The 23405-nt window shown below is 38.7% G+C and overlaps 1 protein-coding gene across 3 annotated transcripts in view; it reads right to left on the bottom strand.

The window, feature by feature from the left end:
* Positions 1–23405, bottom strand: part of BBOX1 (gamma-butyrobetaine hydroxylase 1) — a 70248-nt gene that overhangs the window by 34065 nt on the left and 12778 nt on the right. The window contains exons 2-3 of one of the 3 annotated variants that reach the window (XM_004369728.2): positions 18501–18757; positions 16839–16953 (exon numbers count right to left, since the gene is read on the bottom strand). In XM_004369728.2, the coding sequence (XP_004369785.1) occupies positions 16839–16953; positions 18501–18719 (334 nt within the window). In that variant the 5' untranslated portion in view covers positions 18720–18757. Of the gene's footprint in view, positions 1–16838; positions 16954–18500; positions 18772–23405 lie in introns of those variants that run through there. The other 2 variants (XM_012557375.2, XM_012557377.1) reach the window with 2 other exon arrangements.

Genomic DNA, 23405 nt, shown 5'->3' with positions numbered 1-23405 from the left:
AAGAGCAGGAAAAGACTTGGAATTATTAAGGGTCTCAATTCTATTGTTGTTAGGTTGTTAGTTGCCATCCAGTAGATTCTGACTCATAGCAACCCTCTGTACAACAGAACAAAACCCTGCCCCGTCCTGCGCCATCCTCACAATCATTGTTATGCTTGAGCCCATTGTTGCGGTCACTGTGTCAATCCATCTCGTTGAGGGTCTTCCTCTTTTTCACTGACCCTCTGCTTTACCAAGCATGATGTCCTTATCCAGGGACTGATTCCTGCTGATAACATGTCCAAATTATGTGAGATGTAGTCTCGCCATCCTTGCTTCTAAGGAGCATTCTGGTTGTACTTCTTCCAAGACAGATTTGTTCATTCTTTTGGTAGTCCATGGTATATTCAATATTCTTTGCCAACACCATCATTCAAAGGCATCAATTCTTCTTCAGTCTTCCTTATTCATCGTCCAGCTTTCACATGCATATGAGGTGATTGAAATCACCATGGCTTGGGTCAGGCACATCTTAGTTCTCAAGGTGACATCTTTACTTTTCAACACTTTAAAGAGGTCTTTTGCAGCAGATTTGCCCAGTGCAAATTGTATTATTTGTTCTTTATTTAATTCTCACAACAATTCTCTGCAGTAAATATAATTATCTCCAATTTAATGATGTATATCTAAAGCCCAGAAAATTAAATTATTACTCAAATTCTCCAATGACAACAGAGTTTAAATGTGGGTCTGTCCTTTTACAATTTTATATAGTGGTCTAATATGGAGGCTTTTTGTTGGAGTTCCCTAACCTCCACTCTTATTCATCACACTGAGGTGGGAATCTTATTTATGATTTATGATTTTTTTGTTTGTTTTTACTGGAAAGACTTCTATAAAAGAGTCTAATATTTTCTTCTTCTAAAATCATACAAGGATGTTTTATATGGAAGAACTTCTTCCTAAAGCAGTAATCTACTTGACTTTGTTTTGAATATTAGATTATGTTGCTGTTTGCTTTGCCACTCCAATTTGCTCACTGCATTTGAAGTTCCATTTTTAATATTTGATACCATTCAAAAGGGTCTGAAAAAAAGAGGGTTACATATGTCACAAATATTGTCTATTGGCTGACTAACTAGAAAAGTCATTTGTCTTCCAGTTAGAAGAAAAAATTCCTGGGCAAAACATTAATGCTAAGGACATATATAACAAATCACCATCTCCTCTTTCCAAAGCTTACACCTAAGAGGACTACATCCAGAAACTTCAAAGAAATATTGAAAGCATCTGTAAGTTTATTAAAGCCCAAATGGAAATCATGGACCCAGGGAGATTAGAGGTGGATAGGATGTTGGAGTTTCATTTGGCATTTTCACATTGGCTTTAGGATTTCCCATCACCATTAGTTCTTATTGTCGAACAAAAAGTTTACCTAAACTGTTGGTGGAGATTCTCCCTGTTCTTGGGTATGTGATGATCTGCTAAAGGACATATTTTCCATTTCTCTGTAGACTATTGGATGAAATTAACTACTGTGTACATGACTATCTATAGTAAACTGTTGTCTTTATCACAAAGTGATATATAATTTATGAATGAGCATTCATTATAATTTAAAAAAAAATTATGTCCTATTGTGGGTAAACCAGTCTAGAGAGGCAGTACGGTATAGACTATAGTGCTGTCCAATAGAACTTTTGGTGATGATGGAAATATTCTATATCTATGCTGTCCAATATGGTAGCTACTATTCACATATGACTATTTAGATTTGACCTGTAGCTAGTGTGGCTGAGGAACTGATATTTTATTTTATTCAATTTTACTTAATTAAAATTTAAATTTAAATAGCCACATGCGATTGGTACTGTATTGGAAAGTACATTCATAAGGAAAAAAGCGTGGAGGCAGAGAGGCCTGAGGTTGAATCATTGTCCTGCCTTACAGTAGGTAATATCAGCCTCTTCTCTGAGCCTTTCTCTTAATTTATAAAATAGCCACTATTATATTTACCTTGCAGGTCTTTTGTGCCTGTGTAATAAAATTATGTAAGGAGCCTAGTGAAATGCCTGGCTTATAGCTATTGGTGGTGGTGGTTGCCATCAAGTTGATTCTGACTCACTGCAATCCCATGTGTGCAGAGTAGAACTGCTCTATAGGTTTTCAAGCTGTGATCTTTCAGAAGCAGATCTCCAGGCCTGTCTTCTGAGGGCCTCTGGGCGGGTTTGAGCCACCAACCTTTTAGCCAGTAGTCCAGTGATTAAGCATTTGTGCCACCCAGGGAGGCCTGTGATACTGTAATAGCTAATATTGGCTGAATACTTTCTAGGAGTCTGACACAGTGCTAGGTGGTTTTCATCTGTTGTTTCTTTAATTTCCACAATAAATATATAGAATAGATGCTTTCGGTATTCCCATTTTTTAGAGAAGGGAATAGAAGTCCCAGTAATGCAGTTTATGAGTTGCAGAGATAGTCAAACCCAGTCAAGAGTCCAGAGTCTGTAAGTTTAACAACTACACATAAAAACATTTCCGGATGTCTCGAAACACTGTCATTGTAAGTATTTTCATGTCTGATATCTGAGTGTCCATAGCTTATTCTGTCTCTTAGAAAGGAAATCTACTAGATAAAAACAGAAAACAGGGTAAGTTGCAATTAGGAATGCTTTGTCTAAACCTGTTCAAGCATACTGTTTAAAAATAAACCTTGGCTCCAAGTCAGGATTTTAAATACATAAAAATATGAGCACGTTTCGTTGCTTAGCACAGCAACAACGTTGCTGTTCACCTTTTGTCACAGGAACCAAGGGTTTGAATATTTAAAAATCACCTAGCTTCTCTTCTTTAATACATGTCAGTATATTTCACTGGCCCGTTCCTTTTTGGCTTATTTTAAGACATTATAACTTTCTAAAAGAGTTCTACTGACAGTGTGGCAGGGAAATATAATAGAGATAGAAGATCATTTTTAGAAGATGTAAATGTTTTCAAAACCTTGAGTTTGTATTTTGAGTACTTTAAGGATTTAATAAGGATGTGTTTAGGATACACACTGTATACATTTATAGCATGTTTTCATGAATTCTTGTTTCTGCATGAGTAGCTTTCCCATTATAGAATAACACAGGCACATATATCTTTTGTTTTAAAAATACTGTAAGAGGGAGATTTTTTCAACAAATACATTACTCTTTGCATGGTTAAAAAAGAGACCCCATTACAAAGAAAGGCTATTGATACTTAAAATAATTTCAATTTACAGGATTTTACAATTATAGTGTGATTACAATGATGTTTAAGCTTGCAAAGTTTATAATTTTCCAACCATGGCTCTCATTTTGGAATTCCCTGCCAGGAGCTTTACTGAAATCAGAGATCTAGGGCCACAGCCCATCGAAAGAACCACATTCTAATATGTATGGGGCACTCTTATACTTAGTTGTGCTAAGTAAGACTTTCAGAGATAGAGCTGTGACTAGCCAGTTTCCAAATTCATTATAACGTCCTGAATGTAAAACATTCTAATTTTTGGGAAAAAATAAGCTATATTTTACTAAATCTCCTAGTAAAATCATTCTGTGATATCTGCAAAGGAACTTTAACATTGAAAGAGTAATTTAAAAGCATTGTCCCAGTTCCCCTCTCTTATCCCCAACTATATAACATAACTATTGGGAACCCCCCCCAAAAAACACATATGACTAGAGTAAATCATTTGTCAGGAGAATACATTAAAAACAAATTTAAGTTTCATACTTGGGTATGGATACATAAACAGTGTGGAAAATGATGGAATATTTAAAGTATGAACCACCCTTTCTAATTTAACTTATGGCCTTACTAATAAATACTTCCTTGGACATGTGCTTCACACATCATAAAGTTTATGCACAGGCTACATGCTGGCTTTCAAGGAACCATTTGTACAATTCCCTTCTCAGGGTTAAGCATTACATTCCTGGATCCTGAGTTGAATTTCAAAAGGAAAAGACACAAAGAAACTTTTTAGTTAAAGATTCATGAGCGCAGCATGCTGGGTTGCAATGTGTTATTTCAAGAGTTTAGGACTTTCTGTCCACCTGCACTGAACTGTGCTGTTGGCTCTGAAATGTGTAGGGGATCAGCCAATCTCTTAATATCTTTTCCTATAAATACCTTCTGGGCGCCCAGCCAAACAACAAAAATTGACCCCTAGTAGAGGAAAGGTGCCTGAGTGGAAATGGGGGCTTTGATTCTCTTCCCCTGCACTAAGAGGGGTCTGCCCTCTCTGGATGTTCTTCAACTTCCTGTCTAGAGAACTCCATGTCTTTCAAGATTCTGGTCACTCAAATCCTCTTTTCTTAAGCAGAGTTCTTTTAGTAGCCAATCCTGAGATGCAGCTCTGAATGCAAGCAAATTACTACAGAGGTATCCCTGGAAGCACTAATGAAAGATGCGGAAGTGGGGCAGGGAAGAAAGCCTCTGGAAGGTGTTTTAATGAATGGGTTATTGCTTTTGGCAACGGGAGTCAGCACCACTGGGGCCTCTTGGAGACACTGGGGAACACACTTCAGAGTTGTCCCTCCTGGGGGCAAAGGAGCTGTTGTGCCCAAACTTCCAACATCCATCCATCATTGGTTGAGGGCTGCTCTTCACAGCATGAACACCCAGGCCCTTCTGAACTTGGTGTGCTGGCCAAGCATATTCCCTCAGGCAGAGAAAGCCCCCAGAAAAGTGGCAGTCTTACATGCAAAGCTGCTGGCATGTCTGGGAAGAGAGCTGACTATCATCGGGCACTGACAACCTCTGCAATACTCTCCCTCAGGGAACCTGCCCCATCTTCTAAGGGTGGGTTAGATGTCCTTCCTCTCTGGTCCCTAGCATCAGTACATACTTCAATCACAGTGCTTATGTTGAAATAATCTTTCATTTATTCAATACATATTTGTTGAAAGCCTTGCTGTGGGAAGAAGATCACATTAGTGAATAAAGACAGATGAAGTCCTTGCCCTTTTGGGGAAGAAAGTGAATGAACAAACAAACAAATTCATAAAACTAAAAATTGTGCTAAGAGCTGTGGGGGTAACAAATGGGGCACATTGATAAACAATTGTTGGCAGTGGGCTGGGAAACTTATTTAGAGAGAGTGGTTAAGGAAATCCTCAATGAGGATACGCTATTTCAGCCAAACCCCAAAGGGTGAGAGGAGTGAGTCATACAAAAGGTAGGAAGAAGAACGTCCAGGCAGGCAGGACAGTGGAAAGATGGGGAATCACTTAGCTTGCCTGAGGAACTCAAAGTCACCAAGGCCAGAACACAGAGGGCAAGAAGGGAGGGTGTACCCATTTAGGTGGAAATGTAGGCAAGGGCTGGGTCCAGCAGGACGTCATCTCTCCTACTAGCATGTAAGTTCCTTGTGAACTATGGGGATCATTTCGTTTATCTTTATTTCCTCACCACTATTCCTCCTCTTCCTGACCCCTCCCCCCACTCCCAGTATGTAGTTCAGGTCAGGCACCTAGTAGGTTTTCAGAAAACTAATGTGCTCTCTTTCCTAAGCAAGTCTTTACTCATTTCTTAATGATGGCTACAGACTAGAAGCAATTCATGAAAAATAGGATTTTGATGGAGCACATCTTAGTATTTCAAAATATTAAGTCCACAAAACATGTTCTCTAGGTAATAGCCCTATTAAACTCTATGTATTAAAGAATGTATAAAAGAAGTTCTCTAAACAAGTTCAATGAGAGAAACACATTTTTGTTTTGGGCTGTTAGGTAAAAAGTATATTCTATATACTCAGCCCTATGACAAGAATGACCATCTAGTTGGGGAAAACAAGAATTCATAAAAAAATGAAGTGACACTACAAGGCAGTGTATGATAAATATAATGAGAACTAGCATTTATTGAGCACTTATGATTTTCAGGCACTCTTTCAAGCACTTTACATGGATTAATTCATGTTATCCTCACAACGATCCATAAGATAAGTTCTATTATTGTATCTATTTTATAGATGGGGAGACAGACCCAAGGAGCTTAGATAATTTATTTAACATCACACAGCTAATATGTGTCAGAGCTGAAACACACATGGACAATTTAACTCCAGAGACTGAAAAAAAGAGTTGTATGGTTAAGGACAACAAGCACAAAGAGATGACAAGAAGAGAGAACTTTATTCCAGACTTCTTTAGAGTTGGCAGAGAAAACAGACAATTCAATCTTACTCTCTATTTCTGCTATGAATATATCCTGTGACATCCATCAAAAGTGCTATTCACACTACTCTGTACAGGGCAGAGTGTACTGGTTTCAGACAGCTCCAGCTGTCACAAACTTCTTCCTTATGCTGCGACACAATCTACCTGTGTCCCCTTTCTTTTGAACCTTACTTTTCTGCTCCAAAATCTACAAAATTTGAAAGTCTTGGAAATGTGTACAAAGACATCTACTGTGCTAAGTTTCTTTCCAAGGCTACATAACCTCTCTTCTCCTTCCTCCCCGCTTATTTCTTCATGCTTTATGGCTCCCAAGCCTTCCACCAACCCTTCTACTCTCTTTTGGATAATGTGTTTAAGTGTACAGATGCCCTTGTTGACACTATTTGTTGGTGACAGAGTTTGTGTCTGGAATCAGATAACACTACAGGTGTGGTCTGGCCCATGGTTGTATGGTAGGGCTCTCTACTACATTTTTACTCATGCAGCCCAAATCCACTTAGTCTTTTTTGGCAGACTTAACTCTGTTGACTCGTATTTACTTTTCAGTAAACCAAAACCCGTATGAATTGCTTGTCAGCCAAGTCTTCTCCTTTTGTACTTCTGCACTTCATCTCAGAACCTAGTTACTAAGCACCCACAGCAATGAGGATGCAGGTCTAGTCTGACGGGGACATCTTGTCCTAGTTAATAATCCAAGGTTCAAAGGTGAAGGAACTGTATTCAAATCCAAATTCTGGTATTTCCCATCTGCGTGACTGTCAGAAACTAATAAATTCTCTAAATTCAATTTTTCATATGGAAAATGCAGGATGAAAACATATACCACTCAGAGTTGTTGTGAAAATTAAATAAGATGATATTTACAAAGGACATAACATAGTGTGCGTGACGCTTGATTAAATCTGCCCTTGGCTCAGAGTAGCCAAACATGACTGAAGGAAAACACCATAACGACGGATCTTATTTCACTGCATGACTACTAATCTCTAGTCAACTGTATCTGCTTCTCCTGTAGTTGACTGTTCCTACATTCTTGATCCTCAGACCTCCTCTACTCACTCTCAGCTGATGACTTTGCTTCTTATTTCATTGAAAACAATAGAACTCAGAAGAAAACCTCCCTACACTCTCCCCCTACATCCACCAACCTTCCTGTGTCTGTGTCCATATACATGCCTTCCCTCCTGTTTCAGTAGATGAACTGTCCTTGTTCAGACCTAAGATCAACCCCTCTACATGTGCGCTATACCCCATCCCCTCTTGCCTACTTGGGGATATTACTCCTGCAGAATTGCTCCCTCTCCTGCAACATCAGTGCTCTTCCTGCCACTGGATTATTTCCATCGGTATATACATATGTCGATGAAAATAATTTCTTTCAGGCTACCATACAATTTCTCTGTTCTCTTCTAAAGCAAGAGTATTCTAGGCAGGTCTTTATGTTCATCGTCTCGACTTCTTTGTATCCCTTGTCTCTTTAAACCAACTAAGAACATTCTGGTGCCCAGCCACTCTACAGAGACTGCTCTTATCAATGTCAACAATAAGCTACAATAGTAAGTTCTTAGTTCTCGTGTTACATGATCTTAAAGTCAATAGCTTTTGATATAGTTGATTACTCACTACTGCCCAGGTCCCCTTGAGTCCCCTTAACTGTTTCTGGGTACCCATCTTTCAGCTTTAGTTCTGCACGTTTTATACTTATACCTTCAACCTTCCTCAGAGACTATTGGGCTACTGGAGCTAGAAGTGCCTGGTAATTTACATCTCATACCCTCCCCAGGAAACCCTGGTGGCAAAGTGGTTAAGTGCTATGGCTGCTAACCAAATGGTTGGCGGTTCGAATCCACCAGGCGCTCCTTGGAAACTGTGAGGCAGTTCTACTCTGTCCTATAGGGTCACTATGAGTCAGAATCAACTCGATGGCAACGGGTACCCTCTCCGGCCAAAGACCAAGTGGTCCAGGAGACTGAGAGCCAAGATTCCTTGCTTTGAGGTGAGACGATTTGGTTTTAGAACTTCCTGTGGTATCAGGTTGAGGCAGGAACCTCACCTGAAATTACATCTAAAATTGCACGTTTGTGGGTTTTTTTCCTTTCCTTGTCCTGCTTCCGCAGTCCCTTACCCTTTTCTCCTGGAAACACACCATAATCAATTATTTGCATGAAAATCCTCATCTCAGGGTCTACTTCTGGGGAAGCTGACCTATGACACTGGGTAAATTGCACCTTCATTCTTATAGTTGAACAGCCCAAAATTCTGGAAATCATCTTTGACCCCTGTGGTTTTTTTTTTTTTTTTCCCACAGTCTACATCCAAACCATCAGCAAATCTTGTTAGCAACTCTTTCGAAACTTCTATAGAATAAACCCACCTCTCCCCATCTCCATTGCTACTACTCTGGTCCAAACCACCATTATTTCTTGCTTAGTTTATTGTAATAGCCTCTTAACTGTCTATATTTTGTGGTCTTTCTTAGGGAAAAGTAAAGACAAATGCAGGATGGGATTGTAGGTAAAGGGCTTGATTGGAATATGAGTAGATCTTGCAGGATAGATAGGTGTGAAATTTGGCCAGATAGAAAGAATGGAATAAATGATCACGGAGGCAGGCAGAGCTTGGGCAAAAGAAGGAGTACATATATTTGTGGAGGGTCACCAGAATGTGGAATCACTGGAAAGCCCCAGTGAAAACTTTGTTCTTTATCCTGCAGGCAATGAGGCACCTGAGCAAGGGGCAAGACTGATGATAGTGGGTGTCATAGACATTACCCTAAAGAGTTGTGCAGGATGGATGGGGACACAGAGGCCATGTTATGTCAGTAACCCAGATATAAGATGATAAAGGGATCCAATTAAGTTGTTGGCAAGAAGAGGCCATCTATATGATCTTTCCCCCCCTATAACCTGTTGAAGGTCAGTCTACTCTTTGCAAAGAGGCAATTCACATGGAAACTTGAAAGCCAATGGGAGGAAAGAAGAAAGGAGTTTCATTAAGACTATCTTGACTCTCATCATTTATATATGGCAGGCAAAACACAATAGGAAATTGCTTCTTAAAGATATGATGCCTTTGAGCTCTATCTATTCTTTCACCTGTGCATCAGAGTATGAACCTGGGCGACCTCAGGGAAAGAAGCTTCATTAGATCTCTCTTGATAAATGGAGTGTATTTGGGAATATGACCTAGTGTCTTGGCTGTTCTGATGCAGTTATTTTGACAGAGCTGTTCTGAAGCTACTCTAATCTGGAAGCACTGATATACTTGTGACATTTTGAAGCAGCCTGAAACAACAACTTTCCAGCTCTGTTCATAATTATCCCTGACTTGCGTCTGAGGGGTCAAGAATGTGGTGAGGAATAGGGCAAGACTTGCTGTGATGAGGATAAAATATTAAATGAGAATTAGACATATTTTTTGTGTACATTAATTGCTAAATTAAAAAACTGCTTTTTTGCTCTTTTACAAGGCTCCATAAAAATGGCCATTGCCATTTTGACCTCTGCCAAACCAACTTTGTTCTTTATACTTTAGTAAAATATCCATCTTCAAGTAAAGGCATGACCCTCTGCAAGAAAAGGAGAACTCTATCTCTCCCTTTCTTTCTTCTTTTTTTCCTTTGACCATGCATAGGTCAAAGAGATTTTAGAGGGTCTTGACAATTACTTTATAGTTTTCACTCCCTCTAGTGGCGTGCTCCTTTTGAAACAAAGGAAGTAGTTATAGCTATGGACTGAAGGGCTGTAATCTGACTAAATAGATGGGGAAGACTGGCTGTGTTATAATGGGGGTCAGTAGAATCAAGGGTAAATGTTCTTTTTAACTGTGCAATGTATTCAATCCCTGGATTGTTGAGAAAACTGGGCAAATTGCCTCCTTGAAAAAAGATTTCCTTCAAATTATAACAACTTTTTAAATCTCACTTTGCAATAACAAATATTTTTAAGTCAGAGATCAATATAAAAAATAGTTCAGTACCAATTCAAAGAGATAGGAAAAACAAGAATTCATTCTTCCACTGAGGGTTAATACAAAGAACAAAACATATATATATACACACACACACACACACACATATAATCTTAATATATATTAATTTTTTTTCCATTTTGGTCCTGTATATTATATGTTGGGAATTTTGCATCTCAAAGTTAGTCACCAAAATGAATGTATAATTATGTTAAAATTCACAGGAAGCTAAAATACGGTTACATAAGAAATCATCATGTTTCTAATATTTTATTAAGATCCTCAATTTTCAACCATATATTTGGAAATGTTAACATGCTAGGCTTCAGCAGTCAAGTTTTAAATTGGAAGAGATTAGAGATTAGGGCCAGCAACCTCCTGTCCTACAGGTCAATACACATTTCTCTTGAATGAAAATTCTACCCCCATTGTCTCTGCCACTTCCCTAGTTAAAGCGCTCATCATCTCTTAAACAACCATTTCTACTCTATGCTATGGTCACCCTGGTCCCAGTCACCCCTCACGACAGTCCAACCAACACACAAGACCCTTCTACAGTACAGATTCGATTACTTCCCTCTCTTTTGTAAGACAAATACAAATCAAGAACCACTGGGACACACTGGAGGAGGTGAGAATGCAACAAGAGAAAAATGAAGCAAAGGAGATATTCACAAAGTTGTAGGCATTTGAGAAATTATATTCATTTGATCAAAACTAGAAAGACACAACTCCAAAAATGAAAAATACAGACTAAAAAAAAAAAGGGAATTTTTTTCAAACTTCTATTTTGTACTCTTTTGGTTAACTTATTGGAAGAGAATCAGCCTGCGTAAACTCATGGAAGGGAATATTCCTGAGCTCTACATTAAAAGGGCAGGAAAGAAAGAAGAGAACAAAATGGATATCAGAAGAGACTCTGAAACTTGCTCTTGAACGTCAAGTAGCTAAAGCTAACAGAAGAAATGAAGAAGTAAAAGAATTGAAAAGAAGATTTCAAAGGGTGACTTGAGAAGACAAAGTAAAGTATTAAAATGACATGTGCAAAGACCTGGAGTTAGAAAACTAAAAGGGAAGAACATACTCGGCGTTTCTCAAGCTGAAAGAACTGAAGAAAAAATTCAAGCCTTGAGTTGTAATATTGCAGGATTTTATGGGCAAAATACTGAATGACACAGGAAGCATCAAAAGAGGGCAGAAGGAATACAGAGTCACTGTACCAGAAATAACTGGTCAATGTTCAGTCATTTCAGGAGGCAGCATATGATCAAGAACCGATGGTACTGAAGGACGAAGTCCAAGCTGCACTGAAGACATTGGAAAAAACAAAGCTCCAGGAATTGACAGAATACTAACTGAGATGTTTCAACAAACGGATGCAGCACTAGAAGTGTTCATTCGTCTTTGCCAAGAAATTTGGAAGACAACTACCTGGCCAACCAACTGGAAGAGATCCATATTTATGGCTATTCCAAAGAAAGGTGATCCAACAGAATGTGGAAATTATCGAACAATATCATTAATATCATACGCAAATAAAATTTTGCTGAAGATCATTCAAAAATAGTGACAGCAGTACATTGACAGAGGACTGCCAGAAATTGAAGCCAGATTCAGAAGAGGACGTGGAACAAGGAAGATCCTTGCTGATGCCAGATGGATCCTAGCTGAAAGTGGAGAATACCAGAAAGATGTTTACCTGTGTTTTACTGTCTCTGCAAAAGCATTTGACTATGTGGATCATAACAAATTATGGATAACACTGCATAGAATGGGAATTCCAGAACACTTAATTGTGCTCATGAGAAATCTATACATAGATCAAGAGGTAGTTGTTCAAACAGAACAAGGAGATACTAGGTGGTTTAAGGTCAGGAAAGGTGTGCATCAGAGTTATATCCTTTCACCATACCTTTTCCATCTGTATGCTGAGCAAGTAATCCAAGAAGCTGGACTATATGAAGAAGAAAGGAGCATCAGGATTGGAGGAAGACTCATTAACAACCTGCATTATGCAGATGACACAACCTTGCTTGCTGAAAGTGAAGAGGACTTGAAGCACTGACGAAGATCAAAGACCACAGGCTTCAGTATGGATTACACCTCAATATAAAGAAAATAAAACTCCTTACAACTGGACCAATAAGCAACATCATGATAAACAGAGAAAAGATTGAAGTTGTCAAAGATTTCATTTTACCTGGATCGACAATCAACACCCATGGAAGCAGCAGTCAAAAAAGCAAAGGACAATTGCATTGGGCAAATCTTCTGCAAAAGACCTCTTTAAAGTGTTAACAAGCAAAGATGTCACTTTAAGGACTAAGGTGCACCTGACCTAAGCTATGGTGTTTTCAATCACCTCACATGCATGTGAAAGCCAGACAATGAATAAGGAAGACAAAAGAATTGACACCTTTGAATGATGGTGTTGGCGAACAGTATTGAATATACCATGGAATGCCAGAAGAATGAACAAATCTGTCTTGGAAGATGTACAGACACAATGCTCCTTAGAAGCAAGGATGATGAGACTGCATCTCACATACTTTTGGCATGTTATCAGGAGGGACCAGTCCCTGGAGAAGGACATCATGCTTGGTAAAGTAGAGGGTCAGTGAAAATGAAGAAGACCTTCAATGAGATGGACTGACACAGTAGCTGCAACAATGGGCTCAAGAGTAACAACGATTGTGAGGATGGCTCAGGACTGGGCAGTGTTTTGTTCTGTTGTACGTAGGGTCACTGTGAGTCGGAACCAGCTTGAAGGCACCTAAAAACAGCAACACATTGAAAAACGTCTTCCTTGCCTATGTTTTAAGAGAAGTTTCTTAGCTCAACACTGAAGGCACTTTCTTCTTCTCTACCCTACATCTCCACCCACTGCCCACCTACTAAGTCTGGCATCAACAATATCAACTACTTGCAATTTCCTAAACTCACCCTGATATTTTCTACAGCTCTGTGATTTTCCACATGCCTTTTTCTATGGAAAATTCTGCCTGGAATTTCTTTCCTTTTTGTCTTTGCCTAACAAACTGATTGATCCTTCAAAACCCAGCTCAAGTACTACCTTCCTTCTGAGGATCATTTCGTCATTTCTGCAGATTCCTTTCTCTATGTTAACATTAACCTTCTTCGCTTGTCTTAATACACTTAAAATAATGTATTATACTTATTTGTGTTCATGGCTATTATATACCCTTCTAGACTTGATAACCCTCCAAGGACATAAACCATGTCATTTTTATCTAAGGTATTACAGAGTTCCTGGCACCAAAAAATGTGCCCAGTACATGTGCAAACGAATAGAAATTTGTGAGGGCATTATTATTATCCACATCTTTCCTCAGCTATGACTGCCCCATGACAAGTGTTTTCTGGCTGTCATCATTTGTCTTTCACTTTTGAGTTCAACAGCTAGTGCCAGGGGAAGTCAAGGAAAATCTTGACACCAGATTTTAAAAGGCCTCTAGCCTTCATTTTGAGGAAAAAGCAGGAGAGGAAACATTGCCGTTGAGGACTAAAACCAAAAATTCTTTCACAAATGTAATTGAGTTTCTTTACATGCTTTGGGGTATAAATGTTTGAAAATATGCAATGGCAGTGTAACAAGTTGTTAAATTTTACAGGCAAAAGGTCATAGAACCAATATTCCAAAAAATGGCCCATTAATTTCTTTAACTCACCACCTGCACAGCTTGAGTATGTATTTTAAAAATCCAATCTTGTTTTAAACCATTAAAATATTTTCCAGTGCCCAAATAGCAGCCAGTCAGTTCTTCATATATTAATTGTGATTGCAGCCTGTCAGCATGACCAGTTTTTTCCACTGCTTAACTGAGGATAGTATCATTTCCATTGTGCTACTGCCCGATAGTACCGAGAAATGTTAGCTATAAAACCGAACTTGTCAAGAAATATTAATGGAGGAGGGTGGGCATATCCTTTCACAATGCTTAAAACCTTAAGCTATAATAATAAAAACTTGGCTCTTATTCCCTGAGATAATCAAAAGAAGAACTTGAAGGAAATTAAAGTAAAATACAACAGGATTACAGAATTAGGGCAGAGTTAAGGAAAAATATTTTGCGTACCCAACGAAATCTAAATAAATAAAAAATAATAATACATTTGTGATACTGGTATTTGACCCAGACAGTTATTACTCAGTTATGCAATTGGAGACTCCTTGAACAATCTAGCAATGCACTCATTGGAGGAAGGTAGGAAAACAGTCTTTCCCCAGATACCCCAATGGATTCAACCAGCTAGCAGGCTTGATAATGGGGAAAATGGATTCCTGGTGGTTTAGGTAGCAAATGCTGCAGTAAAACGTTGTCATCTGTCAGAATGGTGAAACTCAAGGAATAGAGGAACATAGTTCTTGACAAGATGGGTCTGTGCTTGAAGCGGAAAGGGATAATGTCATACCCTACTGATAATCAAAGGAAAAGAAAACAGTCTGATTCAAGTTGATTCATTAGTACCATTTCCATACCCAGAAAATTGTTATAAGACCAGCACTTAAAACCATGGGGAGTTACCATGCATCTGTTTGAGAATTTTAGATTTGAAAGGGATAGTAAAGAAAGGAGTAAGTCAAAATCTCTATCTTGGTGGGTAACTCAGAATTTCCAGAAGTGTTGCAAAATTCAAACAGTCTGAAGTCAGTAGCTCAAAGGGATAGCAATCAAATATATCTTGTGAAGAGTAGAAAAGAAAATTCAGGGAAACTTGCTTTGTCAGTGTGTTTGTAGAGGTCAAGCTTCTAGTAAGTCATCATATTTTTCAAAGTTTTCTTTTGACTCACATAATCCCATGTGAGGAATCTTCAAAATACCCAGAGAGTGAATTATCCACATACCCACCCCTCACCAGTGCCTCGGTGGCACTGTTTAAGGTTGAGCTCTATTATTGTGTATTTCCTAAGTGTTATATTTTAAAAATACTTTTCTACCTGTTTTTTTAAAAAAAAAATTTTTAATTGTACTTTAATGGAAGGTTTACAGAGAAAATTAATTTCTCATTAAACAATTGATACACATATTGTTTTGTGACGTTGGTTGCCAACTCCATGACGGGTCAACATTTTCCCCTTCTCGACCTTGGATGCCCCCTTACCAGCTTTCCTGTTCCCTCCTGCCTTCTGTCCTTGTCCCTGGGCTGGAGTGTCCATTTAGTCCTGTTTTGTTTTATGGGTCTGTCTAATCTTTGGCTGAAGGGTGAACCTCAGGAGTGACTTCATTACTGAGTTAGAAGCGTGCCCGGGGGCCACACTCTTGGGGTTTCTCCAGTCTCTGTCAGACCAGTAAGTCTGTTGTTGTTGTTGTTGTTTTTTGTGAGTTAGAATTTTGTTCTAAATTTTTTACAGTTCTGTCTGGGAGGCTCTATTGTGATCCCTGTCAGAGCAGTGAGTGGTGGTAGCCAGGCACCATCTCATTGTGCTGGTCTCGGTCTGATGGAGACTGTGGTAGACACGGTCCACTAGTCCTTTGGACTAATCTTTTCCTTATGTCTTTGGTAATACCTGCTTTAAAAATTTATTTTTGTTGCCCTGCTCAATAGTAAATTCTTCTTTTTCCACTGAAGACTTCTATTGCAGCTTTTCTGAACATTTTTGTGGTTGTAGATCCTCTTGAGACCCATATAGATTCCCCCCAGATACACGTGCATGTGTGCACACTCACACACACACCATGCACACACACTCACATCACACTCAATGCTGTGCATACCATTTCATGGGGCTCATGGATCACAAAATTCCATCTATCGATGCCAGGTGAAGAATTCCTGCTTTATTAATTTTATATTGCCCTGGCCTTAGACAAAATTGCAAAGAAGGGCAAGTCTGCCTCTGGCTTATCCTGTGCCTTCTTTGCAGTGGACACTTGCAGAGTGTCCGCAGTGAGCCGGAGTTAGTGCTAGGATACAAAGAATAAGTTTGCTGCACTTTGTTTCCTACTTCTTTAAAATATCCAGACATGCTTTATATTCCTTTCCTTCTCTACCAGAGCAATCTATATTGGTAAATCTTTATTTTATTTATAATGTTGTAATTTTTTTTATCGTACTTTAGATGAAGGTTTACAGAACTGTTTGTCATTAAACAGTTAGTACACATGTTGTTTTATGATAACGGTTAACAATCCCACGACATGTCAACACTGTCCCTTTTTGACCTTGGATTCCCTATTACCAGCTTTCCTGTCCCCTCCTGCCTTCTAGTCCTTGTCCCTGGACTGTTGTGCCCCATTAGTCTTGTTTTGTTTTATGGGGCTGTCTAATCTTTGGCTGAAGGGTGAACCTCTGGAGTGACTTCATTACTGAGCTAAAAGGGTGTCCAAGGGCCATACTCTCGGAGTTTCTCCAGTCTCTGTCAGGCCAGTAAGTCTGGTCTGTTTTTGTGAGTTAGAATTTTGTTCCACATTTTTCTCCAGCTCTGTCCAGGACCCTCTGTTGTGATCCCTGTCAGAACAGTCAGTGGTGATAGCCAGGTACCATCTAGTCGTACTGGACTCAGTCTGGTGGAGGCCGTGGTTATTGGTAAATCTTTAGTTAAATATTTCACATAAATTACAACAACATTTTAACCAACACACAAGGGTTTGAATTTGCTTCCAAGTAGCTCCTTACTAGAAGAGTTTTATAGGGCATTAAAAACCACGGCAGATTTACCTGGCAAAAACAATTCTCTTTGGAGTTTGGCTCTGGCCTGCTGGGAAAAGCATCTTTTCTTCAGCCAGTCAGCTTCAAATTCACTGCAGTGTTCATCTGGCCACGTGATATACACCTTATAATACAGAAAGCCAATATCACCTATATGTACGTTATGCTTCTAATTACTTCAGTGCTCCACTGACATATGTGTTTTGACTGTTATTTGAGATAATCAGGGAATCCAATTAATTATCTCTCTTTTTTAAAAAATCATATATTCACAGGAATAGAGCAAGCTTTTGGAAAACAAGGAAATCGCAAGACAAGGGGATGATACATTTAAAGTGAGGATCCTAAATACCAAGCAAAAAGTAGAACCTGGCTGGACCTGAAGTTCAGCAACATGTGGTTGTAAACATGTGGGTTCCAAACTTTTTGTGATGACTTGAAGCTAGCTATTGATTGAGATCCTTGCCAAGTTTATTAGAAATAGTAAGGATAATAACACTAATAGTAATAATAACAAAACCACCACTTTTGAGGGCTTCCTGTAAACGGGTACTAACTGCTTTATCAAAACAACCCCTTTAGTCCTCAGAACAGTAGTAGAGATGGTACTACTATTATTCATACTCTTTAGGTGAGGAATAGAAAACATTTCTAAGGTCATTGAGCTAGCAAGCGATAAAACCTAGAGTAAAATCCCTGAGTAGCAATGAGTACAAGAGAATAGGGGGAGAAGGTGAACTTGCTGGTCATATTCTCTCTTCTGATAAGAATCCTAGTAAATCTGGAATAAAGAAATACGCGGTGGTGGCATTTGGTTCGTGGTTTTGAGAACAATGGCTTTAAGAAACCTGGAACAACCTTGCACATCTATCCACTAAATTGACTAAAAATATTAACCAATACTGTATTTTGAGTGCTCCCTGTATGCCAGGCACAATGCTAAATGTTTTACCTAGTTTATCACTTTGAATTCTCTTTGAGCAAGTTCTGGTGGCATCCCTATTTCACAAGTGAGTAAACTGAACATTATTTTTGTTTTGTTTTTGACTGGGAAAATATTTTTTTTAATTGTACTTTAGGTGAAGGTTTACAGAACAAAATAGTTTCTCATTAAACAGGTAGTACACATGTTGCCCTATGACAATGGTTAATAACCCCACTACATGTCAACACTGTCCTTACTCAACCTTGGGTTTCCTATCACCAGCTTTCCTGTCCCCTTCTGCCTTCTAGTCCTTGTCCCTGAACTGCTGTGCCTCATTAGGCCCATTTTGTTTTATGGGGCTGTCCAATCCCCAGCTGAACAGTGAACCTAAGAAGTGACTTCACCACTGAGCTAGAAGGGTGAGCATTATTTTTATTGTAGAAGTAATTTTGATTGTGTTCTTAAGGCTACTATGTACTGAAAAAATAATGAGCAATACTGTAAATTTTATTTAAAAGAAGAAATAATGGTAATAAAAAAAATAGAGAGTAACAGAGGCTTCCACTTACTGAGTTTGCTTACCTTTCACCATGTACTGTGCAAACAGTATTACAGACATATGTATATATATATATATATATAATCAGATGAAAACTAATTAGTTATTTAAATGATTGGAGACGAGCTCCTTTATTTAATTTGGGAGAGAAAGAGGAGAAAAGGAAACCACTTCTAGAAATCATTACCTTTTTTCTGTCGAAAGTCAAATCTGTAATTCCAATGCTCACATCCAGACCTTCGATGAGAAGTTTCCGTGCTTTTGCAGACTCCAGGTAGCAGTCAGAGCACTGGCAGCTGTCTCTCAGCCATACAGCTGGGTAGAATGACTCTGCACCGTCGTGCCAGAGGATCTGCATCAAATGAGCCCCATCCAGTGCCTCAGCCCTTTGGATGTCACACTGCATGTTTCTGGTCTTTGGGGGTCAATCCTGTCAGCTACCTGCTATCAGAAATGAGGGTTAGAAGGAAACTCGAGCAGATCAGATCTGAACTTTACCTTTAAAGAATATGAACAGTTTAAGTGGATTCTAGTGTCTGCTATTCGCTCAACAGCCAGAGTCCATGGGTTGACTTTTCAACATCGGGACCTTTGTTCTAGTATTTCATATGCTATAAACAGAAGCACAGGTGACTAAAAATAAATAAGATTAATGTGCTGAGTCAGGATCCTGAGGAAAACGACTGCTTGGTTTTCTCACAGAAATTTTAGAGAATGAGTTTAGAACCAGTGATATAGGTACATTTATAATTATGTTTGTATAAAAGCTCTGGGATTTTTTTAAGGGAGAAAAATGTTTCACAAATTAAAAGCATAACAATCACACCGTGCTATTTTAACTGCTATCCAAATTCCCATGGCTTTTGGAAAAAAAAAAAAATTATGATCCTAAATTAGTAAACTTGTTCTAATAATAAAGGAAATATTAGTGCAGTTTATTTATTTTAAGGGGTACTCTACTTCAGTAAGTTGTGCTATTTCTGCTCTATCATTTATTGTCTTACTTATACAATGCACTTTCTCAGTGAAATACAAAAGTTTCTAGATTCTAAATGTAAAAATTCTAGATTTCCTTGTTTTGTTTGTTCTCTGAGATTTTCTACTTTAATAAACATCAATATAATTTGCCTCGCTATTTTGGTTAGTTTATTTTAAGCCTTCACTGAGAATTTTTGCTTGGGAAGACATGACTTCTTTTTATTAAGAAATCCACAAATTTGAGGACATGCAGTACTTGTAGGAAAGGAAATCAAGTGAAAAACAGATAGTGTGGTGGGTGCTACGGACGAAGGACCTCAGAGCTGATTCTAGTTCCATTAATCACTATATATTTTACCTTGAGATATCATGTCAGTGTTCTAAATTTTGTTTTTTTCAAATATTATTTTCCACGACTCTAAACTTATATAGAACAAGTAGAATTTAAGTGAAAGAAGTAGAACTCCTTAACATCTTAATAGGTGACATGTGACAATGGAAACAAGACTTCATTGCTTTAAGATGAAGGGGATGCAGACACACACACACGTACTCAATGACTGCTTAGAAAATGTTTTCTGTATACTAGCACTTCAATAGACAATGAGAGATTCAATGACAAGCAATCTAAAAGTACTCCCTGCATCTCTAGAATTTATAGAAAGACTTTGCACAACATTAAATAACTGGTTAAAAGTGAAAACAGCTTTCAAGTGATTGTTTCGTGTATACCTCCCTGCCTGGAATGCAGATGTGGCACTGGGAGTGGAGCAGTCATTTTGCAACCATGAGGCAACAAGCAGAAGGAAAAAGTCTAAAACGAGCCAGGGTTCTTCCTGGTCAGGTTAAATCACATGACCAGCACTGGGCAGCATCTCTAGACTTCTTTTTACCTGAGAAAAATAAAACCCTTAAGTATTTAAAACTCTGACAGCTCCTCTCGATACAAATAGGTTGGGACAGGAAGAAATGTTTGTTCATTCTATGGAGAAGGGGCAGAATGAGCCAAAGAACCAATATGAAATTATAGACAGAGTGTGAGCAATAGAAAAATGTCTCCTCTGGCTGGAGCAAAAGGCTGTGAGGGGGACGAGTGTTAAGTGAATCAAAAGGCATGTGGAGACCGGATCGTGGAGCACCATGCATAGCAAGATAAGGAGTCTGAGCTTCATTCTGTTATAAATGGGAACTCTGAATTTTTTCAGGCAGAAAAATGACGGGATTAGATGGAATCATTTTAGCACGAAGGTGATCATGACAGTGTGTACAGGGCTTTGAAAGCAAGTAAAAAGACTAGAATCAGGGAAATTTGAGCTTTTTGTAGAAATCTAGTTGAGTGGAAATGAGAACCACGACAGTGGAAGTATCAATGGAAATGGAGAAGTATAGATGTGAACAACGTAGTCAAGATATATTTTAAATTGCCCTTCAGTTTCTTTTCTCATCAGAAATTGTCATTTCTTTCTTTGGCTGTTTTATTAAAGACTTAGGAAAGAGAATGACTTTGCTCGCTGTTTTTACAAAAAAATATAATTCTTTTATGAGCTATTAAAGATGGTCATGAAATGCAACACAGAATGCAATTATTCATATGGACCCCAATATGGAGATGGAGATATGTTTACCATGCATTCAGTTATGACAAATTTCTTCTTAGTACATGACTATGCTTTCTCAGTGAGTGGTAAGCAAAGTTCTGATTTTACAGCAAATAGCACAGATGATAAAGAGATCATAAGCAAAATGGCAGCAGGAAAATATTTTATATGTGTATCCTATTTTGGCTGTCAGGTTATTCTTTTTGATACTTAGCCTGATCTATTTGTAAGCTGAGAGATAATTCACTTGCTAAAATTCTTGTCAAGAATCAAAGGCAAAAGATACCTAAAAATATCCACACACATGGCCTGAAACTTGTCTTTTTATGCTGACAACGTGCTTATCTTTTTTTTATTAACATCAAAAAAATAATTTTATTATACATTTTATCAACAGCAACAGAATTTTAAAGCACATCTTGAAACTGGAGGAGGAAGAGCTTGGAAAGTTTCAAGTGAATTGTAGCTGGCAAATGGAAATTAATTTAGAGTAATTGTTATCACTGATATTTGCTTAATTGATCACTGTCCCTTATCTAATGTTTATTGTGTATTCTGTGGATATGAAGCTATTTAGTGTGGCTTTGGCATTTATTTATTTATTTATTTTAACATAAAATCCATGAAAACTTTCACAAGTTTGACTCCAATCTTTGTCACACACTCCTATTTTTTTTCTGTAAGGTTTTTTCTTTTTATTATTATTATTTTTTTATTGTACTTTAGATGAAGGTTCACAGAACAAACTAGTTTCTCATTAAACAGTTGGTATACATATTGTTTTATAATATTGGTAACACTGTCATGACATGTCAACACTCTCCCTTCTTGACCTTGGGTTCCCTATTACCAGCTTCCCTGTCCCCTCCTGCCTTCTAATCCTTGCCCCTGGGCTGGTGTGCCCCTTTAGTCTCGTTTTATTTTATGGGGCTGTCTAATCTTTGGCTGAACGGTGAACCTCGGGAGTGACCTCATTATTGAGCTAAAAGTGTGTCCAGGGACCATGCTCTTGGGTTTTCTCCAGTCTCTGTCAGGCCAGTAAGTCTGGTCTTTTTTTGTGAGTTAGAATTTTGTTCTACAATTTTCTCCACCTCTGTCTGGGACCCTCTATTGTGATCCCTGTCAGAGCAGTCAGTGGTGGTAGCTGGGCACCATCTAGTTGTACTGGATTCAGTCTGGTGGAGGCTGTGGTAGTTGTAGTCCATTAGTCATTTGGACTAATCTTTCCCTTGTGTCTTTAGTTTTCTTCATTCTCTCTTGCTCCTGAAGGGGTGAGACCAGTAGAGTATCTTAGACGGCCGCTCACAGGTTTTTAAGACCCCAGATGCTACTCTCCAAAGTAGAATGTAGAACATTTTCTTTATAGACTGTGTTATGACAATTGAGCTAGATGTTCTCCGAGACCCTGGTCACCACAGACCTCTGCCCAGTAATTTGGTCTCTCAGGGAGTTTGGATTTGTCTATGGTACTTCCATGACCTTGCCTTGGGCAAGTTGTGCTGGCTTCCCCAGTACTGTGTACTGTCTTACCCTTCACCAAAGTTACCATTTATCTATCGTCTATTTAGTGTTTTTCCATCCTCACACCTCCCCTCCTTTGTAACCACCAAAAATTGTTTCTTTTTGTGTGTAAAACTTTTCATGAGTTTTTAAAAAACTTTTTTCCCCACACAAAAATTTATACATACACTGTTATGTGACTCTAATTGTTCTCCCCATACTATGACAGCACACTCCTCCTTTCCACCTGATTCCCCAAGTCCATTCAACCAGCTCCTAACCCTTTCTGCCTTCCCTTCTCACCTCCGAACAGAAGCTGCCCATTTAGTCTCTTGTCTCTACTTGAGCTAAGAGGCACAATCCTCACGAGTGTCACTTTATGTCCCACAGTCCAGTCCAATCCCTGTCTGAAGAGTTGACCTCAGAAATTGTTTTATTTCTGGGCTGATAGAGAATCCAGGGACCATGCTGTCTGGGTTACCTCCAGTCTCAGTCAGACCATTAAGTCTGGTCTTCCTACTAGAATTTCAGTTCAGCACCTCACCTTTCTCCTGCTCCATCCGAGATTCTCCGTTGTGTTCCCTGTCAGGGGGGTCATTGGTGGTAGCCAGGCACCATCTAGTTCTTCTGGTCTCAAGCTGATGAAGTCTCTGGTTTCTGTGGCCCTTTCTGTCTCTTGGGCTAATACTTTCCTTGTGTCTTTGGTGTTCTTCATTCTCCTTTACTCCAAGTGGTTGGGACCAATTGATGCATCTTAGATGGCCGATTGCAAACTTTTAATACCCCAGACCCCACTCACCAAAGTAGGATGCAGAACATTTTCTTAATAAGCTTCATTATGCCAATTGACCTAGCTGTCCCCTGAAAGTATGGTCCCCAGACACCTGCCCCTGCTACTCTGTCCCTCAGTGTGTTTGACTGTATTCAGGAAACTTCTTAGCTTTGGTTTAGTCCAGTTGTGCTTACTTCCCCTGTAGTGTGTGCTGTCCTTCCCTTCACCTAAGATAATTCTTATC

The sequence above is a fragment of the Trichechus manatus genome, unplaced genomic scaffold (assembly GCF_000243295.1).
Source record: "Trichechus manatus latirostris isolate Lorelei unplaced genomic scaffold, TriManLat1.0 scaffold00006, whole genome shotgun sequence".
Lineage (NCBI taxonomy): Eukaryota > Metazoa > Chordata > Mammalia > Sirenia > Trichechidae > Trichechus > Trichechus manatus.
The sequence above is the reverse complement of the archived record's forward strand: the minus strand, read 5'-3'. Positions and strand labels throughout refer to the sequence as shown.